Source organism: Petaurus breviceps, unplaced genomic scaffold (assembly GCF_028583685.1).
Source record: "Petaurus breviceps papuanus isolate PSGF00001 unplaced genomic scaffold, PetGlider_PUasm1.0 90887, whole genome shotgun sequence".
NCBI classification, from domain to species: Eukaryota; Metazoa; Chordata; class Mammalia; order Diprotodontia; family Petauridae; genus Petaurus; species Petaurus breviceps.
In genome coordinates this window covers 1,086,136-1,109,130 of record NW_027187370.1, presented here as the reverse complement: position 1 = coordinate 1,109,130, position 22,995 = coordinate 1,086,136, and the positions used below count along the sequence as shown (strand labels likewise).

Genomic DNA, 22,995 nt, shown 5'->3' with positions numbered 1-22,995 from the left:
ACACACACACACACACACACACACACACACACACACACACACACACAAACTAGCCGTGTAACCTAAGGCAAGTTACTTAACCCCGATTGCCCTTAAAAAAAAAAAAAAGCAAAAAAAAAATGGGGGAGCTGGACTTCATGAGGTGCCTTTCCAACTCTAAATCTGTGACCCTGCAGCTGTCCCTCCCCATGCCCAATGCTGATTTCAGGTCCTGAGGAGGCATGGTTTAGATTACCTGATCCACTCTGAAGGGATGTTGGAGATTCCTGAACTTTCATGGCGAGGCCAAAGGACCCTCGATATGAAGTGCTGTCCCTGATCACAAAAGCACCTGGCTCCTCCATCCTTAGCAGCTCGATTGCTGAAATGAGTCTCATATCAGAGGCCACCCCAACACCCTACTTACCTTCTACCAGCGGATCCTGTTCTCCCACCCCCATTCTAGGCGGACTAACCAGCTAGGGATTCTCCCCTGTTCTTGGAAACCTCTAGGAAAGCAGGTGCTACAGGTCTCATGGACCCATTTTTGAGTCTTGCCTGCTTGTAGACAGAAAGTACTTTTTACTGTTTAATCTTGGCCATTCTGGCTGTAGGATCAACCTGTTTCTTACTGTGCTTGTATATTGTTTCCGCCATTAGACTGGGAGCTCCTAGGGAACAGATACTGGCTTTTGCCTTGTTTGAATCCCCAGTGCCTGGTACATAGTAGGTGCTTAATAAATAAAATTAATAAAAACTGACTGACAATGGAGGTGGAGATGGCAGAACCACTGACAGGCCTACCCCAGACCATTTCCTGTCCCTCCATGTACCGTGACACAGGATAAGTTTTGCCTTCGTTTAGGCAGATGACTTGGCTTTCCTGTGATGCCTCTCCAATTGCAAAATCCCTGTTGTTCCATTCTACTTTGGCTTTGCTTCTCTCCCTTTCTCTTGTCTCCCCCTCTTCCCCTCCCTTCGGAGAGCACACATATTACCTTGATCCCGAGTTATGCTTGGTTTAAACCAATACTTGGATTTGTCCATTACAAACTTCATGGTTGGTGGTGGAGTGTCTCTGCTGGGACCTGAGATGGGACATGGAAGAGAAGACCCTTGTAGGATGTATCCCTGCCCTACTAAACCAACCGTGACAGTGCCTTTTCACATTTTCTGTTCATAGCAACCTCAAACAGAACCAAAGAAAGGGTTTCTCTGAATCTATAGACCCCTTTATACAGTTAACCTTTGTGGCCACTAGTTTATTAGTTAAGATGAAGGTTATCTATTTTGAAGTAGAATGTAAGTTCCTTGAGTGCAGGGACTATTTAGTTTTTTTTTTGTATCTCCAATGCCTAGGTACCTGGTACCTAGGAGGTGCTTAAGGTCTTCTCTGGCCCTAATGTCATGAAACCTGTGATAATCCTGGCAATTAATAAGAATAAAATTGGCAAAGAAAATTCAATTAAAAGGCTAAAATCATCCCCTAGATTTGTGACACTGCTCTGCCTGAATCTTCAATTTCATGGCCCATTCCCTCCCTACTTCTAAAATTGCCATATGACATATTTAACTTTTAAAAAGTGAGTAGTATGCTCTGGTAGAAAGGATATTTCACTAGGAGTCAGTAAACCTGAATTCTAGAACTGACTCTTCCATTAATTTTGTACGTGGCCTTGTGGCAAATCACTTCCCTTTCTGGGCTTTCATTTCTTCATCTGTAAAATGAGAGGCTTGGGTTAGATGGTCTATGAAGTTCCTTCTAGCTATGAAGGTCTATAAAATTAAAAGGAATTAGATTTGGAAGATCTTTGAAAAATTTGATATTTCTAGAAAAAACAAACTAGAGATGCCCAGGGTGACATGAAACTAGGCCTGTGAACCACAGGGCTAAGGGAACCCTGGAGGGCACAAGGGAACAGTATAAAGAACAATGGATTTTGAAGTGAGAGGACCTAAATTCAAATCTACTTTCTGATGTGACTTTGGGCACATAGGTAATCTAGCCTGCATGGTCCTCAGTTTCCTCAGTTGTATAATGAAGATACTGGAACTTTGAGGTCCTTTCAGACAGTCACCAAGCATTAGTAAGGACTCACTAAGTGCCAGGCACTGTGCTTAGGGCATGGCATCTAGTGCCTGGTATGGAGAATGTGCCCTTCAGAGACATCCTATAAACCTGCCCTATGAATTGGAGATTGCCTGGCTTGACACAGAATTAGACTTGAGAACTTCAGGGTTTGGCAGACTCTGGAAGCAGCCTACCATAGTGAAGAGAGCAGAGAACTTGAAGTCACAGAATCTGGGTTTACTACCTATGTAACCTTGGACCACTCACATACCCATTCTGAGTTTGAGTTTCCTTATCTGTAAAATGAAGAGGTTGGCCTAGATGGCTTCCAAGATTCCTTCAAGTCCTAAAGCTAGATGGCATTCATTAATTCAATGAACATTTAATAAGCTCCTACTATGTGCCAGGCATTGTGTTAGCTCTGAGGATACAAGAAGAGGCAAAAACCCTTATCTATGTGACCTTGGGCTACTCATAGGGAGGTGATCTCTGTTCCTTAACAAAGCACTTAGTACAGAGTCTGGCACATAGTAGGTACTTAAAAATGCTTATTTCCTCTCCTTGCTTCATCTGTAAAATGAGGGGGCTGGACTAGATAACCTCTGCTTCCTCCCAGCTCTCGATTAGGATTCAACCCTTAGGGTCTTTGAGCCCCTCTTTATTGGGGGGATTTCCAGTTAAAGGGAATAAGAAAATGAGATTTTTGGTGGATCAAGAAAGGGCAGGTGCCATATCTTATACTACCTTAATATCCTCTCCTATACTACATTAAGGCTTAGAACCCAAAATCAATGTTAATAATTTGGAAGATAAAAACTCACCCTCTGGGGTGGCTAGGTGGCGCAGTGAGTAAAGTGCCAGACCTGGAGTCAGGAGGACCTGAGTTTGGTTCCAGCCTCAGACACTTAACACCCACACAAAAAAACTAGCCGTGTAATCTTGGGCAAGTTACTTAACCCCAATTGCCCTCCAAAAAGGCAACCCCCCCCCAAAAAAAAAACCTCACCCTCTGAGGAGGAGATAAGGGAAGTGTCTGAGGGGGTCTTGCTGTGGCTTCTGAGGGCTACATAGGGACTGCTGGGAGCATCAACCATGGGCCGGACAAAGCTATGATGTCGGCGAGGAGGCTGTGGAGAAGCAAGGCCTGGTTCTGGGCAGCCATTGATCAGCACAATGGGGATGTCCACCATGGAATTAGCAATTGATGGGGGGCAGCTGCTGGCATGCTCCTTCTGCAGTGGAGGTGAGTGTGAGCCAACAGGCTGACCCACAGTGGAGACTGGTGGTGTTAGTCCTGAATCAGGGCTCTGGAGGTGGAAGTAACTGGGTCTCCCACTGAGAGACAAGGTGCCAGGGTTGTGGATACTGGAGGAAGAGCCTCTGGGGCATTCTGGGGACTTGTAGGCAGGCTGGTGGCTGGAGGTGGTGGTGGAGAGCAGAGACTGGCTGCTGTAGAGAAAGAGAGAAGACAGGTTGATATGATGTCTCTGGAGGGCACATTCTCCATCCCAGGTAATAGCAGCTGTGCTCTAAGCACAGCGCCTGGCATTCAGTAAGTGTTTACTAAATGCTTGTTGATTGACTTCGAAGCATTGGGTTTGATTAAATGTAGTTTGACAGCCCTCTAAGTCAGGGTTTCTTAACCCCTAGGCTTCCTTCTTCAAAAAATGTTTTTTAAATGCATAAATGAAATCCATAGGATTACAAAGGAAACCAATTATGCTAAAAGTTATCCAACTATTTTTTAAAAAACAAGTTCGTGAAAACCTGGACTTACTTGAACTGATACAAAATGAAGTGAGCAGAACCAGGAGAACATTGTGCATAGTAACAGCAATTTTATATGATGAAGAATTGTGAATGACTTAGCAATTCTCAATGATCCAAGATAATCCCAAAGGACTCATGATGAAAAATGCTATCCTCCTCCAGAGAAATAACTGCTGTTGTCTGAATACAGACTGAAGCTTTCTTTCTCTTTCTTTCCTTTTCCCTTTCTTCTACTTCCTTCCTTCCCCTTCCTTCCTTCCTTCCTTCCTTCCTTCCTTCCTTCCTTCCTTCCTTCCTTCCTTCCTTCCTTCCTTCCTTCCTTCCTTCCTTCCTTCCTTCCTCCCTCCTTCCCTTCCTTCCTTCTTTCTTGCCTGCATAAAATGACTAATATGGAAATGTTTTACATGATTGCAAATGTATAACCTGTTTCAGATTGCTTACTGTCTCAGGGAGGGGAGAGGGGAGGGAGGGATAGAATTTGAAACTCAAAACTTAAAAAAAAAGAATGTTAAAAATTGATCTTACATATAATTGGGAAAAAATGAAATATTATTTAAAAAAGAAACACAACATGTTCATGGACCTCAGATTAAGAGCTCCTGTTCTAAGCAAAGGGTCAATTCAATCAAATGAAATAGCTAGATGGTGCAGTACATAGAATGTATATTGGGTTTGGAGTCAGGAAGACTTGAGTTCAACTCAGACAGTTAATTAGCTGTGTGAACCGGAGCAAATTACTTAATTGCCTCCTGCCTCAGTTTCCTCAAATGCAAAATGGGAGTGATATCAGCACCTATCTCCCAGTGTTGTTGTGTATATCAAACAAGATAATGTCTGGCGTATAGTAGGTGCTTAATAAATGTTTGTTTTCTTCCTTGAATCTTCCCAAAAGATACTTAGCTATACAAAAGTTTCTCACTCAATCTTCTTTCCTAGCATCCTCCCCATCATGTGCCTCCCCTCCCCTTTGCCCCACTTCCCTCTTGATTCTGACTGGTATTTAGAGAGTTCTGTTTGGGGAGATTGACCTAAATATGAAGAAATGAATGGTTGGGCTCAGGCTAACTGCTCTCAGCCTCTAGGATAGAATAGTGGATTACAATCTCAATAGGGACCAATAGTATGATATGTAGCCAAGAAAACCAGTCAGCTATTAGGCAATATCAAGAGTGATAAAGAACCCAGAATTAGGGAGTTAGATAACAATCCTGCTATCGTCACCATGGCTGGACCATATTTGGAGTACTGTGGGCACCCCAGAGTAGCAAGGACATTACTGAACTGGAAAATGTTCAAAGGAGAGCATCTAGGACAGTAAATGGCCTGATCCAGCTACTGACCTCCCTGGCTTCCTTGAAGCATCATTTATAATCCAGCATTCTACAAGAAGCCTTCCCCAACCTTTCTTGATTCCAGAATTTCTTCTCTTTTAATTATTTCCCATTTCTCCTATACATAGCTGGCTTTGCAAATATTTGTTTGCATGTTGTTTCCTCGATTAGACTATAAACTCCTTGAGGGCAGGGGCTATCTTTTGTCTCTTTTTGTATCCTCAGAGCTCAGTTTAGTGCCTGGCACATAGTAGGTGCTTAATAAATATTTCTTGAATGAATGAATGTTAGTGGAATATCTGTTGAAGGAAGGGGGGATATTTAGGTGAATGGAGAAGAGAGGGGGGACAGGGAAAAGGCAGTAATTAGATGTTTGGATGGTTTTCACAAAGAAGGGGATCTGCCTTACTCTGCTTGGCCCCAGATGGAAGAACTAGCCAGAATGAGTGGACATGCTAGTGGGAAGGATTTGGCTTGATGTAAGGAAAAAGAATTCCTAACAATTAGAAATATTCAAAAGTAGAACAGGCCTTCTTGGGAGGTAGCCAGGATTCCTTTCCCCTTCACTAAAGGACTCTGAGGATATTGTAGAATGGTTTCTTGGTCAGGTTCAGATTGGACTAGATAGCCTTCCAATTCAGAGACGCCGTGTGATCTGTGTCCCTAGTCCTTGGCATTAGAAGACTGGAATTCAAATAATGGCCTTTGCCACTAACCAGATAGATGACTTTGGGCAAATCACTTAACTTCTCTGGTCCTTAGTTTCTTTGTTAATATAATGAAAGGGTTGAACTGGATGTTCTAAAGTTCCTTCTAGGAGCCCTAACAACAATTATTATTAATTATTATTGATATGATATAAATTATTATAAATACTATAAATATTATCAAATGTCAAATATAATAAATCAAATATTAAAGCTTAAACTGCACTAAGACTTTTGGGACAGCTTCCATACTGCATTATGACTGCTATACTGCACATGATTATCTTATTTGAGTTTTATATACCCCCCTGAGTTAGGCACTTCATACTTGATTATAGGTCTTTTATAGATAAGGAAATGGGGCTTAAGAGGTTAAGTGATCTGTGAAGAGTCATACAGCTAGTAAGTATGAAAGACAGGATTTGAATTCGGAACTTCCTGATTCCAAATCTAGAATATTCACTTTGCCACACTTTTTCTTGTATGCTGTCAGTGGCTCAGCCCAGTTGCACTGATATGAAAGCAACTCCATAAGCAGGCTTCGGTCAGTGTGTCCCAGACTGGACATCATTCTGCAGCCATCCCTATACCTTCCTACTTCCTTACCCCCAGCTGAAGGGAGCCCTGTGGTTCATGGTTAGGGAGAAGCATATAGGACCCAAGATCTAGAGCTGGAAAGGACTTTTGAGGCCACTGAGTCTGGCCCCCTCATTTTACAGATGAGGAAACTGAGGCACAGACTATGCCTTACCCAGGGTCACATTCAGTCCACCAGTCAGTCCATAAGCATATATGTGGCACTTCCTTCATACCAGGTACTGTGCCAAGCACTGGAGATTGAAAGAAAGGCAAAAACAATCCCTGCTCTCCAGAACCTCACAGCCTGATGGGGAAGACAATGTACAAACGATGTGTAAAAATTGTCGGTAGGATAAACTGGGGGCAATCTCAAAGGGTAAGCATTAAGTTTAAGGTGGACTGGTATTATCTGGGTCAGGATCTGAATTCAGGTCATCCTGACTCCAAATCTAGCACTGTGTTACTTGTGTGATCTTGGATAAGTTGCTTGACCTGCCTGAGCCTCAGTTTCCTTATTTGTAAAATGAAGAAGTTGGAGTAAATAGTGTCCAAGGTCCCTTCCAGTTCTGTCTATATATTTATGAGCCTGTGACCATGATCTCTTTCTAACATGTTCCCAGATTCATATCCATAAAGTGGGTGATTGCAAAGGGACTGTAAGAAGGAAAAATCCAGAAGGAATAAAGATTTCTTCTTCCTTTAAGGGTTTTCTAAGAGTATTTTCTGTATATACTTAGAAGGCTTGGGGGCAGCGAGGTGGTGCAGTGGTTAGAACACTGGACCTGGAGTTGGGAAGATCTGAGTTCAAATTCAGCCTTAGATACTTACTAGCTGGGTGACCCTGTACAAGTCACTTCACCCTGTTTGCCTCGGTTTCCTTATCTGTCAAATGAACTGGAGGAGGAAATGGCAAACCACTCCAGTATCTTTGCCAAGAAAACAATAGGGTCATGAAGTATCATTCATGACTTAAGTGACTGAATAGCAACAAAAAGAGGGTTTAGACTAAAATGATGCATTTTGTTAGACAACTTCTTAGTAGAGTATCATGGTGAGGTGGAAAGAGCACTGCATTTTGAGGCAATATCTGGGGTTTGACTCCTACCTCAGAGCTTAGTCAGATTAGCTATGGAACTATGAATATGTTACCTAACCTCTCTAGGACTCAGTTTCCTTATTTGTAAAATGTAGACAAGCATATTGGCATGATCTTCCTCATCAGATTTCTCCTTGACGTGTTATATGTAGGTCAGATTTTCATAAAAAGAATCTCATTTTAAAGACATGAGCTCCTCATTTAAATATATTTAATTTTAATGAATTCATTTGTAAAGAGCCCTTAATTCATCTTGAGAAAAAAATACCATTTACAGGTTCTTTGCTTAAAGTGAGGCATACCTACAGATCATTCTGCCAACAGTATTTAGCAGAGGCTGGTTTGGTTACTAGAAAGGAAGGCGGAGAAAGGAAAACTGGACGTACCTGCCAAAGGCATAGCTGGTGTCGGAGCCTGGGCTGCTGGACAACAGAGAAGCCCCACTGCCTCTCTGCAGTGCCCAGCTCCCCAGTGAAGGCCTTGGCACAGCTCCTGAGCCTGGAGAAGCTTCCAGGAGAAAGCTGTCCCTCTGAGGACCAGGGTTCTTGTTCTTGGGATGGGGAATGGAGATACCGGGGGAGGGCAAGTGGTGAGATGACTGCTCTTCCACTGGAGGTGGAGGCTGCTGATGCAGGTGGTGATGTCCCCTATGCTGGTTCCCAGAGAAAATGAGGCTCTCTCTGCTGGCACTGTTTTCACGGGGGGTGTCTCTGCAGAGGAGGATACCACCACTGAGAGGTGATCCACAGGAAGGGATGACTGAGGGACTGGCACAGCACTGAGGGGGTTCCTGGCACCTCGAGTTGGCAGATGTCACCTCAATATACTTGATCTCTGTGGAGAGAGAAGAAAGTCAATGATGTCATTTAGGCAGCTGTACTCAGACTGGAAGCTCTCTTCTCAGGAGTTTCTACCCATAATGATAGCAGTCTCCCCAGACTCCTCTGGGCACACAATCATGAGGCAAGGCCACTGCAATGCTTTCTTTCTGTTCTACCATCCCCATGCTTAGCCCTAGAGCAGGCCTGGGGCAGGAGAACTTGGTTCAAGAGAGTCAGACTTAAAATCTGGCTCTAACACTAGCACATTACTTAAATCTTTTGAGGTCTGGTTGGCTTATCTTTAAAATAGGGTATTGGCCGAGAAGATGATGTCTAAGATCACTGTCTAGCTCTAAATCTTATGCTTAATCTCCTCCAACCCAGGGCCTAGAGACATGGTTTACTTCTGCCTCCTTCTTCCCCCACTACCCCTCAGGTAAGGAGAATCTGTTTCTCTGTATTCTCCTGGACATGTCAGCATGGATGTCCCTTATTCTGGAGTATCACTGAGTCCTGTTCTATCTATTTCCTCTCCTTATCCCATTTCTCTGGTTCTGGCCCTCCCAGAGCCATCTCTGTCTCCTGCATGTGGGCCTCTGGAAATGACTGCAAAGCTTGTGCATGTAGCAGCCTGTACTAGGGTGGGGCCCATTATCTGGCCTCTGAACAGCAGTTCTGACTTTCTCCTTACCTGCTCATTAAGACCATGCCTTTCCAGGAAGGGATGGGATGGTGGTGATGGTGGGACTTATGTCAGATGGAATTTTTGGGTGGGTATTGATAGGAAAGGCCCAGCCTGCATCCTTCTGCCTCTCCTTAAGCTAGAGTAGGACTTAAGCTAAATGGAAGCTAAATAGACTAGGGAGAAAGTGCTTTGAGAATGCTACAATATAAGGAAGGAAGGACAGTGCTTGGCACACAGTAAGTACTTAACACTTCATTCAGAGCTAGACACCACAGGGCCTTTGCCTGGGGTTGGGGCAGCTGGGTATATCTATTAGAAGGACACTGCCTTATTTGCTCTTTTCTAGGAGTAAGGGCCAGCTGTTAAGTCTGGACACTGCCCAATAGTCCAGCACTGTGGGGATCCATCAGGCAGCTTCGGAAAATTTCTCCTTAGTACCATTCCCATCTTTGTCTTTGTTTCTGGACCCCTACCAGTTCTACGGGGTGGAAAGGGAGTAGGGGTTGGGGAAGAGTGCTACCGGAAGGGAAGGTGGAGAGGGAGACTGAGTCACTGATGTTGTCCTGTAGATATTAGGAGGTGGATTTGACTGGCAGTGGAAGAACACAGTGGATTTCTCCACTCCCATAACCAAGGTGTGGCTCTTGTTTATCAGGACAAACAAAACGAGCCCTCAGGGCACCCATGCAGCCAGTTACTAATGGGCAAGTCTGAGCCTAGCATTGGGTCATTTGCCAGGTGCCAAGGGTGGAGGCAGGGTGGAGGGAAGGGGTGATGGTGGGTTATTAAAACTAAAAGCCCTTTACTGTGGACAAGCATTTACCTGGGAGAAACATGTTGGAAAGTGAAATATGGCAACATACTTAGAAGGAATTGCTTAGCTCTGGGCATCACAATTTAAGAGGAATGACACAAAGCTGGATGATAGATATAGGCTCTAAAAGAAGATCTTGACAGGATAGAAGGTTGGGTTGAATTGAATCAGATGAAATTTAATGAGGGGAAATAGAGAATCAAAGGGTCATTGATCCAAAGTTGGAGGGGACTTCAGAGGCTCATCTAATCCAACCTCCTCATTTTACAAGTGAGGAAACTGAGGCCCAGGCAGGTCAAGTGACTTGTTCAAGGCCACTAAGTTAGTAGTATTCATCCTTTCTAAGTCCAAGATTCTTTGAAAATGGACAAGTTTGAGTTCATCCAGAGGAAATGACCAGGATGGTAAAGGATTTGCTAATAAGGTCCTATGAGGAAGGTCCCATGAGGAAGGTCCCGTGTAAAATGCCAGGCTGGATGAATCAAAAGCCAGAATTGAGGTTGCTGGGAGAAATAGCAACAGTTTCAGATATGCAGATGATACCACTCTGATGGCAAAAAGTGAAAGAATAAGAAGTCTCTTAATGAAGGTGAAAGAGGAGAGTGTAAAAGCTGGTTTGAAGCTAAACATAAAAAAAAAACAAAACCTTAAGATCTTGTCAACTGGTCCCATTACTTCCTGGCAAATAAAGGGAGAAGAAATGGAAACAGTGTCAGATTTTATATTCTTGGGCTCAAAGATAACTGCAAATGACTGCAGCCATGAAATTAGAAGCCGCTTGTTCCTTAGAAGGAAAACTTTGGCAAATCTAGAGAGCATACTAAAAAGCAGTCCTTGTGGACAAATGTCTGTATAGTCAAAGCTATGGTCTTTCCAGTAGTAGTGTACTGGTTGTGAGAGTTGGATATAAGGAAACCTGATCTCTACAGAATCAATACTTTTGAATTGTGGTGCTGGAGAAGACTTCTGAGAGTCCCTTGGACAGAAAGGCAGTCAAATCACTCAGGATATTCACTGGGAGGTCAGATACTGAAGGTGAAGCTTAAATACTTTGGCCACATGATGAAAAGACCCTGATGTTGGGAAAGATTGAAGGCAAAAGGAAAAGGGGATGGCAGAAGACATGATGTATAGATAGAGTCATGGAAACGATGAACATGAACTTGGACAGACTGAGAGATAGTGAAGGATAGAAGAGCCTGGCGTTGGGGTGGCTAGGTGGTGTAGTGAATAGAGTACCAGTTCTGGAGTCAGGAGGACCTGAGTTTAAGCCCGGCCTCAGACACTTAACACTTACGGTGTGACCTTGGGCAAGTCACTTAACCCCAATTACCCTGCTTTCACCCCTCCAAAAAAAAAAGAAGGGCCTGGCGTTCATGGGGACACAGAGTAGGACATGATTGAACAACAACAACAACAAACCAACCTATGAGGAAGGAAGGAATTGTTCACCCAGGCTTACATAGGACCATGACGGCTATCTCCAAATATTAAAAAAAAAGTTGTGGAAGAAGGAAGATTTATTCTGCATTGTTACAGAGAACAGGATTGATAGATAGGAACCACAGGGAAACTGATTTTAGCTCAATATTTAAGGAAGAACTTTCCAACAGCCAGCTGTGGAATATGCAGGGCCCTGTGAGGGAGTAAACTCCCTGTTACTGGAACTATTCAAACAACGGTGAATGACCAAGATCACAGACTTTTAGAGTTGGAAGGTGCCCTTAGACACCATCTAGTTTCACCTGTCTGAAAAAAAAAAATCCCTGTAGAGCTGTTGAGATGATACCTGAATTGAATGGCTATAAGGGGATGACATTCAAGGCTCCTCCTAATGCTAACATTCTAGGAGGAAGGGATACAGAAAGGTAGCTCTCCCTTTACTCCTTAGATAGACCTTGAGAGCAGGGATTGTCTTTTTTTTTTTCCTTTTTCCCCCCTTTTTTTGACCCCTTCATAACACAGTGCCTGGAATGTAGTAGGTGCTTAATAAATTCTAGTTGATTGATTCTTCTTGTATCCTCATGTTTTTGTGATTATGGTTAAATTCTCCTCATCCGCAGCCTGTATGGCAGGCACATCTTGATGATACCAGATCATGGCTGGGTAGCCACTGAAAGTCATTGAAACTCTAGTACCTCAAGAGAAAAAAGAGCAGGCTAGGCAAATCCCCAGTGTTGTGGACCTCTGGGGACAAGTCTCATCACCAGTTCTGTATGGTCCACCTAGGGTGAGTAGAGATAATTTTGGGGGAAGATATCCACAGGAGCTAGCTTGTTTTAAGTGTCCTGCAAGCTTGAGGGGTCAAGAGTGTGACATGGAAGCCAACAATTCTGATGGGCTACACTAAGAAATGTACTGTCCAGAAGGAGGGGAGCTCATAGGCTTGTTATCCTCTGCCCAAGAGCATTGTGTTCAGTTTTGGGCTTCATAGTTTAGAAAGGACGTGGACAAGCTGGAGAATGTCCAGATGAGGGGAACAGGATATCAAGAGGCCTTGAGACTAGACTGTATAAAGGTTCAGTGGAAGGAACTGAGGGTGTTTGTCGGCTTGGGAAGAGGATGTGTGGGATGTTGGGACATCATAGCTGTCATTGAGTATTTTTTTTTTTTTTGCTTTTTGGAGGGGCAGGGCAATTGGGTTTAAGTGACTTGCTCCAGGTCACATGGCTAGTAAATGTTAAGTATGTGAGGCTGGATTTGAACTCAGGTCCTCCTGACTTCAGGGCCAGTGCTCTATTCACTGCACCGCCTAGCTACTCCTTGTCACTGAATATGTGAAGGGCAGTCAAACAAAAAAGAACAAACAACATGGGGCAGGGACTAGAATGATGGACTTGAAGTTAGGAAGACCTGGGTTTGAATTCTGCCTCAGAAACTTTCTAGTTTTGTGACACTGGGCAAGTCTCTAAAACACTATTGAGCCTCAGTTTCCCATTTGTAAAATGAAGGGAATGGATTGACTGGTCTCTTGAACCCTTTCTATCTCTAAATCTAGGGGCTTATTAGGCTTGTTCTCTGTTTGACTTTAGAGGAGACAAGATCTAAGGGCAATGGGTAGATTTTACAAAGAGGTAGAGTTAGGTGTGATGGAAAAAAAAAACAATTACTAACAATTGAGCTATCCATCCAAAAGTGGCATGGGCTGCTTGAGAGGTAGTGAGTTCTATTTTATTTTAGGCCTTCAAAAAGAGGCTGGACGATCACTTGGTGGAAATTTTTTTTCTTCCTTCCTTCCTTCCTTCCTTCCTTCCTTCCTTCCTTCCTTCCTTCCTTCCTTCCTTCCTCTCTCTGTCTCTGTCTCTCTCTGTCTCTGTCTCTGTCTCCCTCCCTTCCTCCTTCCCTCCCTCCTTCCTTCTTTTCACTTGCCCAGGGTAGCACAGCTAGTAAGTGTCTGAGGCTGGATTTGAATTCAGGTCTTTCTAATTCTAGGGCCAGTACTCTATCCAGCGTGCCACCCAGCTGCCCTGAGAAGTTTTTAAATCAGATATGGATCGAACCAACTGGCCTTTGAGGTCCCTTTCCCATTCTGCTCTCTTCTTCTCCATCTAATCCATTTCCCTAGTGGAAGCTAAAGATCCCTAACTCCTCATAACCCTAGTCTTCCCTTCCCAAGAGGAGTAACTAGGTTTCCTTTGAGCTTAGAGGCCCCAGGATATGTGGATGGGGGAGAGGAGATAGCAGTAGTCCTCTCTGCCAAGAGGATGCAAAAGTTATCCATGTCCATTAAAGCTCCCCATAGGGTGTATAAAACACCTACCTAATGTCATTAATAACCCTATTAAAATAGTTTGACTCTATTAACAGTAATTAGCCCCTAAGCTCCCTCTCTTGGGCAACTAAACATTCCCAACTGGTCCTAACAAGCAATAATGACCACTAGAGGGATAATTATAGTTTTCATAACTGGTATGGAAGGTGGCACAAGTCCGAGGGGAGAGGCAGGAGAGATGAGGAGAGGGCTTAACCTCCATGTTAAACCCTAACTTTAACTTTTAGAGTCAGACTTAGATCTGGGGTGGTGGTTGTTCATCCTTCCTGCTTGAAGAGGACCGATGACATCACAAGGGTGATGTCTTGACATGTGAGTGAATGGAATGAAGTGAGGCAGAGATGAGCAGTCATCAGCCCCACGCTCTTCTCCAGAGTCTTCGGAGTCTGGTGGCAAGAAAAAAGTCAAGATGGCTGGTGATGGTCCTCGATATTATGATATTATTAAAAAAAAAAAAGAGCCATTTAAGAAAGGCACGAAAATTAATTGGAGACTAAATCTGGGGTTGACTTACCCAAATCTCAACCTGGCTCCAGCTCTAACACTGATTCCATCTCCAATTCTCCTGTTAAATTTAATTGCATCCCTAGCATTGACCCTCACCTAATCCTGAATGTGGTCAAGTTGGTCATCTTACTTCCCTGGGCAACAGTTTCCTCTGTTGAAAACTGAGGATGTTGGACTACCTAAACCTTTCCAACCTTAAATTCTCAGATCCTTTCCCTAATGTTAACAGCCCTCTTGTAACTCTAACCCTAATGTCACCCAGATTTGAGCTGTTGTTTTCGTTTAGTAATGTCTGACCCTCCGTGACCCTATTTAGGGTTTTCTTGGCAAAGATACTGGAGTGGTTTGCCATTCCTTTTCCAGATCATTTTATAGACAAGGAAACTGAGGTAAATAGGGTAAAGTGACTTGCCCAGGGTCACATAGCTAGTAAGTATCTCAGGTTGGATTTGAACTACAGTCTTCCTAACTCCAAGCTCTGCACTCTGTCCACTGGGACACCTAACTGCTTAGGGCTCGATATGGATGCTCCTTGACCCCCATAATACAGAGGTCTTCCTGAGTTCTGCAGGTAGGCTGAGAGTGCCTTAGAATTCAGAGCAACAGTGAGGACCTCTTAGTCAAAGTTTCAACTGAAAAAGGAAGCCATATTCAAAGATGAGGTTTTAGCATGGATCTGCTCAACTCTGCAGGATTCAGCCCTAACTGGGGGCTGGGGAGTGGGAATGGTAGAGAAGAAGAGAAGGGCTTTGGGGGGTGCTGATCATTGAGAATACTCTTCCCCCTCATCCCATCCCAGCAGCCCCTTGGAAACAGAGGGAGACCTCCCCACTTCCCAGACTATATCACATAGTCTTAGATTTGAGAGGGGCCTGAGAGATCATATAGTCAGGGTCCTTAACCCAGGGTCTGTGAACCTCTTGCTGTTGTTTTAAAATAGTTTGATGACTGAATTTCAGTTTCCTTTGTAATCCTATGTATTTTATTCTATGCATTTAGGAACATTTTTCTGAGAAGGGACCAAAGGCTACCATAGGGGTCCGTGACACGCAAAAAAAGTTATAATCTCTGATCAAGTACAATCACCTAATTTTATAGATAGGGAAACAGAGTAGAGGAAGTGCTTTGGCCAAGGTCACATGCATAGTCAGTAGTAGAGCTGGGAATGGAACCCAGATCCTCTGACTTCCCATCTAGGGCTGCTCTGAGAGAAATCTCTCTTCCTGGTAGCAGGACAGCATCCCTTGTTCCTCATGTTCAGGTATAAAGTCATCTTATTTTATTTAGAGGCAATTAGATGGCTTAGTGGATAAAGAACTAGGCTGTAGTCAGGAAGACCTGGGTTCAAATCTTGCCCCAAACACTTACTAGTTGTGTGACTTTGGACAAGTCACTTAACTGCTGCTTTTCTCAGTTTCCCCATCTGTAAAATGGGGATAATAATAGCACCTTCCTCTCAGGTTTGTGGTGAGGATCAAATGAGATAAATCTCTGTGCTTTGCATAGTGCCTAGCATATAGTAGGTGCTTAATAAATGCTTTGTTTCCTTCTTTCTATTCAGCCTGGGCATGTCATTTTTTTGTACAAGGCCACCTTTGGTGGTCTGGCGAAGACTAGGGCTCCTTTCTCAAAGTAATATTTTTAAAGTTCAAAAGAAATCAATTATATTGAAATGTAATTATCAATTTTTGTTTTCAGTCTGCAGACCCCAGGCTTAGAAGCCCTCCCCTTGGCTATGGTCTTGCTCTTCACCTCCCTTTCCCCAGCACTCTTACCTAACACTTCAGGGTCTTCTTTTTTGCTCCTTGATACTGTGACATTGGGGGTTGGGGCTGGGTTTGCTCTGAGGCTTTCTGCCCCTGAAGGCAGAAGTTCAAAGTTAGGGTCAAGTTCAAGGATCATCTGGTTGAGGCTCTCCAGGGAGAAACCAATGGAGGAAGCCAGTTCATCAGTCCACCCTGTGTCCTGCTGCACTCTGGGCTGGGGGAGGCGATTCAACTTGGTTACTGTTGGTACTGCTTGTCCTGCCCCAGGGGTGTCCCTCAGGGCATAACTGTTCTTGCTGGGGAGTGGTTGTCCCTTGCCAGGCATGGGGGCCATCAGGACCTGGGTCCCCCAGCCTTCCGTGGTATAGTATGGACACTGGGGGGCCAGGTTGGTGCTCGGGGCAGGAAGAAATCTGTTCCTGGCCTCCTCTTGAGGGCCTATACAGACAGCATGGCCTGCTCTCAGCATCTGGCTGGACATCACTTGGGACATGGTCAGTGTAGACCTGTGGCCTGGAGTTCACCCTTTGTTCTTAGGTCACCTTTCCACGGTCCTTGTTCCAGTCTTGATCAGGAGGTTATCCTTAGCTTCAAGTGCCCAAGGAGATCTAGAATAGACAAGGCACAAGAAAAGATGAGTCTGGCTCATTTAGGAGCACCCTGTTCCCTGGTGCCTCCACCACTGAGATCCCAGAATTCAGGCCCCTCCATGGCAGCTTCTCCATGGTCTCCTGGGCATCACTGATATCTTCAGATTGCCCTCAGAGCAAGGAGGAAATACAATGTCAGGCTGAGAGCCCTGGGGCAGGGTCCTTAACCCAGTCTGGTGAAGCCTATGAGTCCCTTCTCAGAATTATGATTTTTAAATGCATAAAATTACATACACAGGATTACAAAGAAACCGATTTTATTGAAATAAAGATGTAATTTTTCCCCCCATCCAAGTTTGTAGATCTCTTGAAATCTATCCATATATTCCTTGGGAGTCAGTGGATCCTAGGTTAAGAACTCCTGATATGTCCAATGTAATCTTACTCATAGGCAGGGGGATAGATAAAACAACCACCTTAGGGGTAACTTAACATGTCTTGAGAGAAGCAACATAGTATGAACTGGAAAGAGCCCTGGACTAAGAGTTAAGAAATCTAAGTTTGATACTAGCTCTGAATGCTTCTTAGCTATGTGATCCTGGGAAAGAAACTTAAACTCTCTCAATTTTGGTTACCAAATCCATAAAATGGGGATAGCATCACCTATAGAGTCCCTAGGGCAGCTAGATAGCTCAGGGAGTGGAGTGCTAGGCCTGGCATCAGGGAAAGCACAGTTCAAATCCCGCCTCAGACACTTACTAACTGTGTGATCTTGGGGGAGTCCCTTAACCTCTGCCTTAATCCAGAAGAGAAGGAAATTGCAAACCACTCCAGTAACTTTGCCAAGAAAATATAGACAGTACAGTCCACAGGGTCAGAAGAGTCAGATATGACTAAACAACAACAACAACACATAATATCTACCTCAGAGGGTTGTTGTAAAGATTGAATCCAACCCCCTCATTCTGCAGATTGTGGAAGCTGAGGCCTAGGGAGAGGAAGAGATTCGCCCAAGATGACACACATAGATAGTGGGACTTTTGACTCCAAGTCTAGCATTCTTTCTGTGGTTCCATGTTAATAACCTTTTGGAGGGGGGAAGGCAGGGCAGTTGGGGTTAAGCAACTTGCCCAAGGTCACACAGCTAGTAAATGTTAAGTGTCTGAGGTTGAATTTGAACTGGTCATGCTGACTCCAGGGCCGGTGCTCTACTCAGTGGGTCACCTCGCTGCCTCAATATAGAGGACCATCTTGGAAGTTTGCAAAACACTTTACATACATCACTTGATTTAATTCAACCAGTATTTATTTATTGTATGCCCACTATGTGCTAGGCACTGTGGTGAGCTCTGGGTATCCAGAACAGAACAGAAACAGTCCTTGCTCTCAGGGAATGTATTTCTCTAGCAATTTTTAAAATGTATTATCTTTTTATTTGTATATGATAATTAATATCTATATAAAGTTTTAAGGTCTACAAAGTACTTTAAAAATATTATCTCATTTTATTCTTACAACATCTCTGGGAGATGGCTGCTATTGTTATCCCTATTTTACAGATGAGGAAACTGAGGCTGGCAGAGGTTAAGTAACTTGACCAGGGTCATAACAGCTAGTAAGTATCTGAGGCTGGACTTGAATTTAGGTCTTCCTGAGTCCAGGTCCAGTGGGCCACACTGCCTCCCAGGGAGCCAGCCCTTTTAGATGAGGACTGGTTCATGATAATACTAAGATGTCATTTCTGTAACTCACATACACAAAAACTCTTTGAGGTCCTCAGCAATTTTTAAGGGTGCAAATGAGTCCTGAGGCCAAATTGAGAACTATGTGATTTCATTGGCATGGGATTCAAAATCCACCCCTGGGTCTTCCTCTCCCAATGTAATCAGTATTTTCTTTGGGACTTAAGAGTTTTGGAGAAATGAGAGGTCAGAGAAGTTGCCCAGAGCCACATAGCCAAGAGGTATCCAAGGCAGAATCAAGAGGAGAAAAAGGAAACAGGTCAGCAAAATGAACCAATCCACTACAAAAGTTTGGCACTCTGTGCTACATTTCACACTTATAGCCTCACAATATCCTGTGAAGTATGCACCAGAGAGATTACTATCCCGATTTTATAGATGAGAAAATGGAGACTGGGAGAAGAGAAGTGGTTTATCCAGGGTCACACAGTTCATAAGTGACAGAGGAAGGGTTTTGAATCCTGACTTTCTTGACTCTTAAGCTCTTTCATCTGTGGTCAGAGTTTCTGTTTTCCTCTCTCTCTCTCTCTCTCTCTCTCTCTCTCTCTCTCTCTCTCTCTCTTTGCCTTTCACATGAAGAAGAAGAGGCCTGGCTTTTGTTTGGCTTTAGTCCAGACTGCTTTTTGGCTGCTATGATTGGCTGGAATCCATTTTCCTGATTCACACTAGGATACGTCTGGGATGCTTGGAAACTCCTGTCATCTTGCTACGGCAATGAGGGCAATCACTATTGCCAGAGAGCTGGGAGGAGGATGTTGTGTTTCTAGAATTGATTGGGGGAGCAGGGAACAAGAGGACGAATCCACCTTGACAGGGCCAGACTTGCTGCTCCCGAAGTGTCACGGGGACTCAGGCTGCTAAGTCTGTGTCTTGGAGGATGTCCATAAATGGAAATGGGAAGGAGCCAGAGAAGTCTCCTTCTCACTACCTAGGCTCAGGGCAGCTGAGGATACTGGGAGATGATTTTTCCATGGTTATGTTCAAGTCTCTGTGATGTGTCAGGATAAAATCTCAAAGCACTATTACAATATGTATCCTGAAGGGGTGGCAGGTGTGAACTCTGCCATAGCCTCTGTCCTCCAGATGGATCAACTGCCTTGAGTTGTATCAAGAGCTCTGCTTAGGGGAGGCTAGGTGGCACAGTGAATAGAGCACTGGCCCTGGAGTCAGGAGGACCTGAGTTCAAATTGGGCCTCAAACATCTAACACAAAAACTAGCCTTGTGCCCTTGGATAAGTCACTTAGCTCCAATTGCCCTACCCTCCCCCCTGCAAAAAAAAAAAAAAAGAGAGCTCTGCTTAGACTTGGGTTGGAAAGGACCTGTGTTCAAATCCTGTCTCAGATACCTGCTGGCTGTGTAACCCTGGGCAAATCACTCAACCTGTCCATGCTCTAGGTTAGCAATACTCAAAGCATGATCTTTAAGCTGGGGTGGGAGGTATGTGTCCCCAAGACCCTTTCAGGGGGTCCTTGTAGTCAAAACTATTTTCATGATAATACTAAAATGTCATTTCTGTGATTCACATAAGCAAAAACTCTTTGGGGTCCTCAGTAATTTTTAAGGGTGTAAATGAGTCTCGAGGCCAAATTGAGAACTATTGCTCTAGGCAACTCTTTAAGCTAAAAGGTCTTCGTTGGTGGAGGGAGTTTCCTGATCTGGGAATTTAAGATGTTGGATCAGAAGATCTAATTTGAGTTCAAACATTTCTACAGCCCTGTGAAATTAAGTCTTTCATATAGACTTGACTCAAGGTATATATTCCCTCCTCCCCCTTCCCTCCACCACAACATTCTCTTTCCTGAAATGGGAAAATCAGAGACAGAGAGAGATGATCTGAGTCATGGAGAGTGTCGAGGGCAGGGGCAGGGATGGAACAAGCTCTTCTTTGAATTCTCCTTGCTTTATGTGGTTACTGAATGAAATCATTAGAACCTCTGGCTGCAATAATCCCAGAAGCACCACCTGGAAGGGACTGTATCTCTTTCTACTTTGATTCCCACCCAACACCCTAAGAGCTCCGTGGGGTCAGGTCAGCTGACATTCAGTTGTGTCTGACTCTTTATGATCCCATTTGGGGTTTTTTTGGGAAAGATAGTGGAGTGGTTTGCCATTTCCTTTTCCAGTTCATTTTACAAATGAGGAAACTGAGGCAAACAGGGTTAAATGACTTGCCCAGGGTCACACAGCTAGTATGTTTTTTGAAGCTAGATTTTTAACTCTGCAAGATGATCCTTCCTAACTTCAGGCCCAGTATTCTATCTGCAGGGCCACTTAAATGCCCACCCAACTCCCTGGGGTAGGGAAAGTAAATAGTCAGTTGGACAGACTACTTTGGTCTGGACCCTGTCTCTTCCATCTCCCTTAGGGTCCAGCACTATGTTTTTGTTCTCCATCTTACACATCTAAGAGGGGGAGGCTATCACAATTTTGTGTGTACTTGGGGAGGGGCACAACACAACTAGGGTCCTCCAGCCCGTCCACCTGTCAGAGTTACTCATTTTAGAGAGAGGAGTGCTCAACTCCCTAGGCTGAGCTCTTCTCCATAGATTTGGGGAATGAGGTAGGGGATTTTCACAAAGATAATGAGTCAGAAGTATAGCTAATAACGCCTGAAGGGTAAATACTGTAGGTGCCAGATGATATAGCCTATTGATGAAAAGGTGTGGGGTAAGAACTCATGGAAAGAATTCTAGCTTTGGAGTCAAAAAGATCTGGGTTCAGATCCAAATTATTAAATGTATGACATTGAGCAAGACACGTCGCCTCTCTACAGTTTCCTTTCTTGTAAAATGAGAAAGGTAGAGTAAATGCTGCTGGAATAAATGCCTCTCTAAGGGGCAGCAAGGTGGTGCAGTGGATAGAATGCCAGGCTTGAACTCAGAAAGATGAGTCTTCCTGAGTTCAAATCTGGCCTCAGACACTTACTAGCTGTGTGACTGAGGCAAGTCACTTAACCCTGTTTGCCTTAGTTTCCTCATCTCTAAAATGAGCTGGAGAAGGAAATGGCAAACCACTCCAGTATCTTGCCAAGAAAATCCCAAATAGGGTCATGAAGAGTTGGACGTAACTGAAAGGACTGGATAACACCACCACCACCAAAGGTCCCTTTCACTTTATAAAGCTCACAGATGACAAATCCAATCTGGAGGCTACATCTTCATCAATATCCTGCCTGGTTCTCAGATCATGAGTGATCCATCTCTGGGCTTATAGGATCACAGAATTCAGGAGCCGGATATCATCTAGTTCTTCCCCCCCACCCCTCATTTTTTAAAGATGATAAGAATGAGGCAGAGAAATTATGGGAATCTCCCAAAGACACACAGATATTCAGTTTCAGAGCACAGATGTGAACCCAGGTCCTCTGACTCCAGTGGCATGGGGATTTTTCAAAGTCCTCCAAGCAGCAATTGGCAGAACCAGGGTTCAACACTGACTCTCCACAGAGAGATTCTTACCTTTGACCCACCCTACCCCCACTAAACTGTGAGCTCTTGGAGAGCAAGGACTGGATTTTTTGTCTGTCTTTGTACCTTCAGTATTTAACACAAAGCAGGCACTTAAATGCTTGTTGACTTCAATCTTTCTTTTCCTCGTTACTCCCAAGGAAAAAATGAACTGGTGATGATAATATAATCATAATGATGATAAAAATAACAACAATAATAAATAATATTAATAATAAACAATAATATTAATAACAATCATAATGATAATACTAATAATAATTTATTGAGCCCTTCGAAGTTTACACGGGGGAAAATGCAAATGGTTAAAGAGAGTGACCCGACAGGAGAGAATAACCAGAACATCTTCCTCCCCCCATCCCCCCCCACATTTCATTACCCCAAAGGCTTAATAAATCTGTGATTTGGGAGGCTACCTGTGAAACAGCTGCCTGGGTCCACCTCGGATGAGATGCTTTCCCTGAGGCTCTCCCGCTGTAACTGGTCTCCTGGGACTGTGGCGGGCTCGGAGTGTACCCAGGCTCTAGGCCACCCCCCACTTCTTAAAGAGCATCTTTTCCGCCCTCCCTCCGGGGGGCCCCAGCACATGGCCTTGACAGCGGATAGACGCCCCTCCCATTTTCTCCCCTCCCTCTCGGATTTCGGGCCAGTCTCAGGTGTGCCTCAGGTGGGGCAGGCGCAGGGCAGGGGCGGAAGTGAAGCTATGGGGAGCTGGAATCCGAGTTCAAGGTGGAGGCAGGGCGGGCGCCCATGGACATCAGGCAGGGTTGGGGGGTGAGGATGGGGAGGGAGGCTGGGTGTCTCCCAAGCTGTACTAGGCTCTCAGGTGCCAGCATCCTCGCTGCCCTGGGCTGCCTCGGCTTGCAGACTAGAGGTCTCTGGCCAGCAGTACTCCCTCCCGTGTGCAGCGGGACTGTTTTACGCTCAGGAGTCCAGGAGCTGAGGCGCAGGGAGTGACGTGATTGGAAAATAGGAAATCAGCTAGCTTAGAGTTTCTCCTAGCACTCTGTGGCTTTCCTTTAGGCTTCTTCAGTAGTAAAGGATGGTCAAGTTAATAAGCCAATAAGCATTTATTGGTCCCTCACACGGACCAGGCCCTGTGCTGGGAACCCTGGTTACAAAGAAAGGCAAAAAACCAAAAATGGAACAAACAAACCTAGCCCTTAGGATAAGGGAGCTCCCTCAGGGGGAGACGAAGGATAAACAAATGGGGTCAACTGTGAGGCTTTTCCATTATTGTTATTTTTACAAACGTCTTACCTTGCCTCACCGGGCTATTGAGAGGACTGCACTTCGT

General features: G+C 44.4%; 1 protein-coding gene across 2 annotated transcripts in view; it reads right to left on the bottom strand.

The window, feature by feature from the left end:
* Positions 1-22,621, bottom strand: part of TNS4 (tensin 4) — a 31,099-nt gene extending 8,478 nt beyond the window's left edge. For both annotated transcript variants that reach the window (XM_069074214.1, XM_069074215.1), the window contains exons 1-6: positions 22,115-22,621; positions 15,908-16,506; positions 7,920-8,367; positions 3,057-3,499; positions 978-1,067; positions 236-361 (exon numbers count right to left, since the gene is read on the bottom strand). In XM_069074214.1, the coding sequence (XP_068930315.1) occupies positions 236-361; positions 978-1,067; positions 3,057-3,499; positions 7,920-8,367; positions 15,908-16,391 (1,591 nt within the window). In that variant the 5' untranslated portion in view covers positions 16,392-16,506; positions 22,115-22,621. The remainder of the gene's footprint in view (positions 1-235; positions 362-977; positions 1,068-3,056; positions 3,500-7,919; positions 8,368-15,907; positions 16,507-22,114) is intronic.
* Positions 22,622-22,995: the final 374 nt, after the last annotated feature.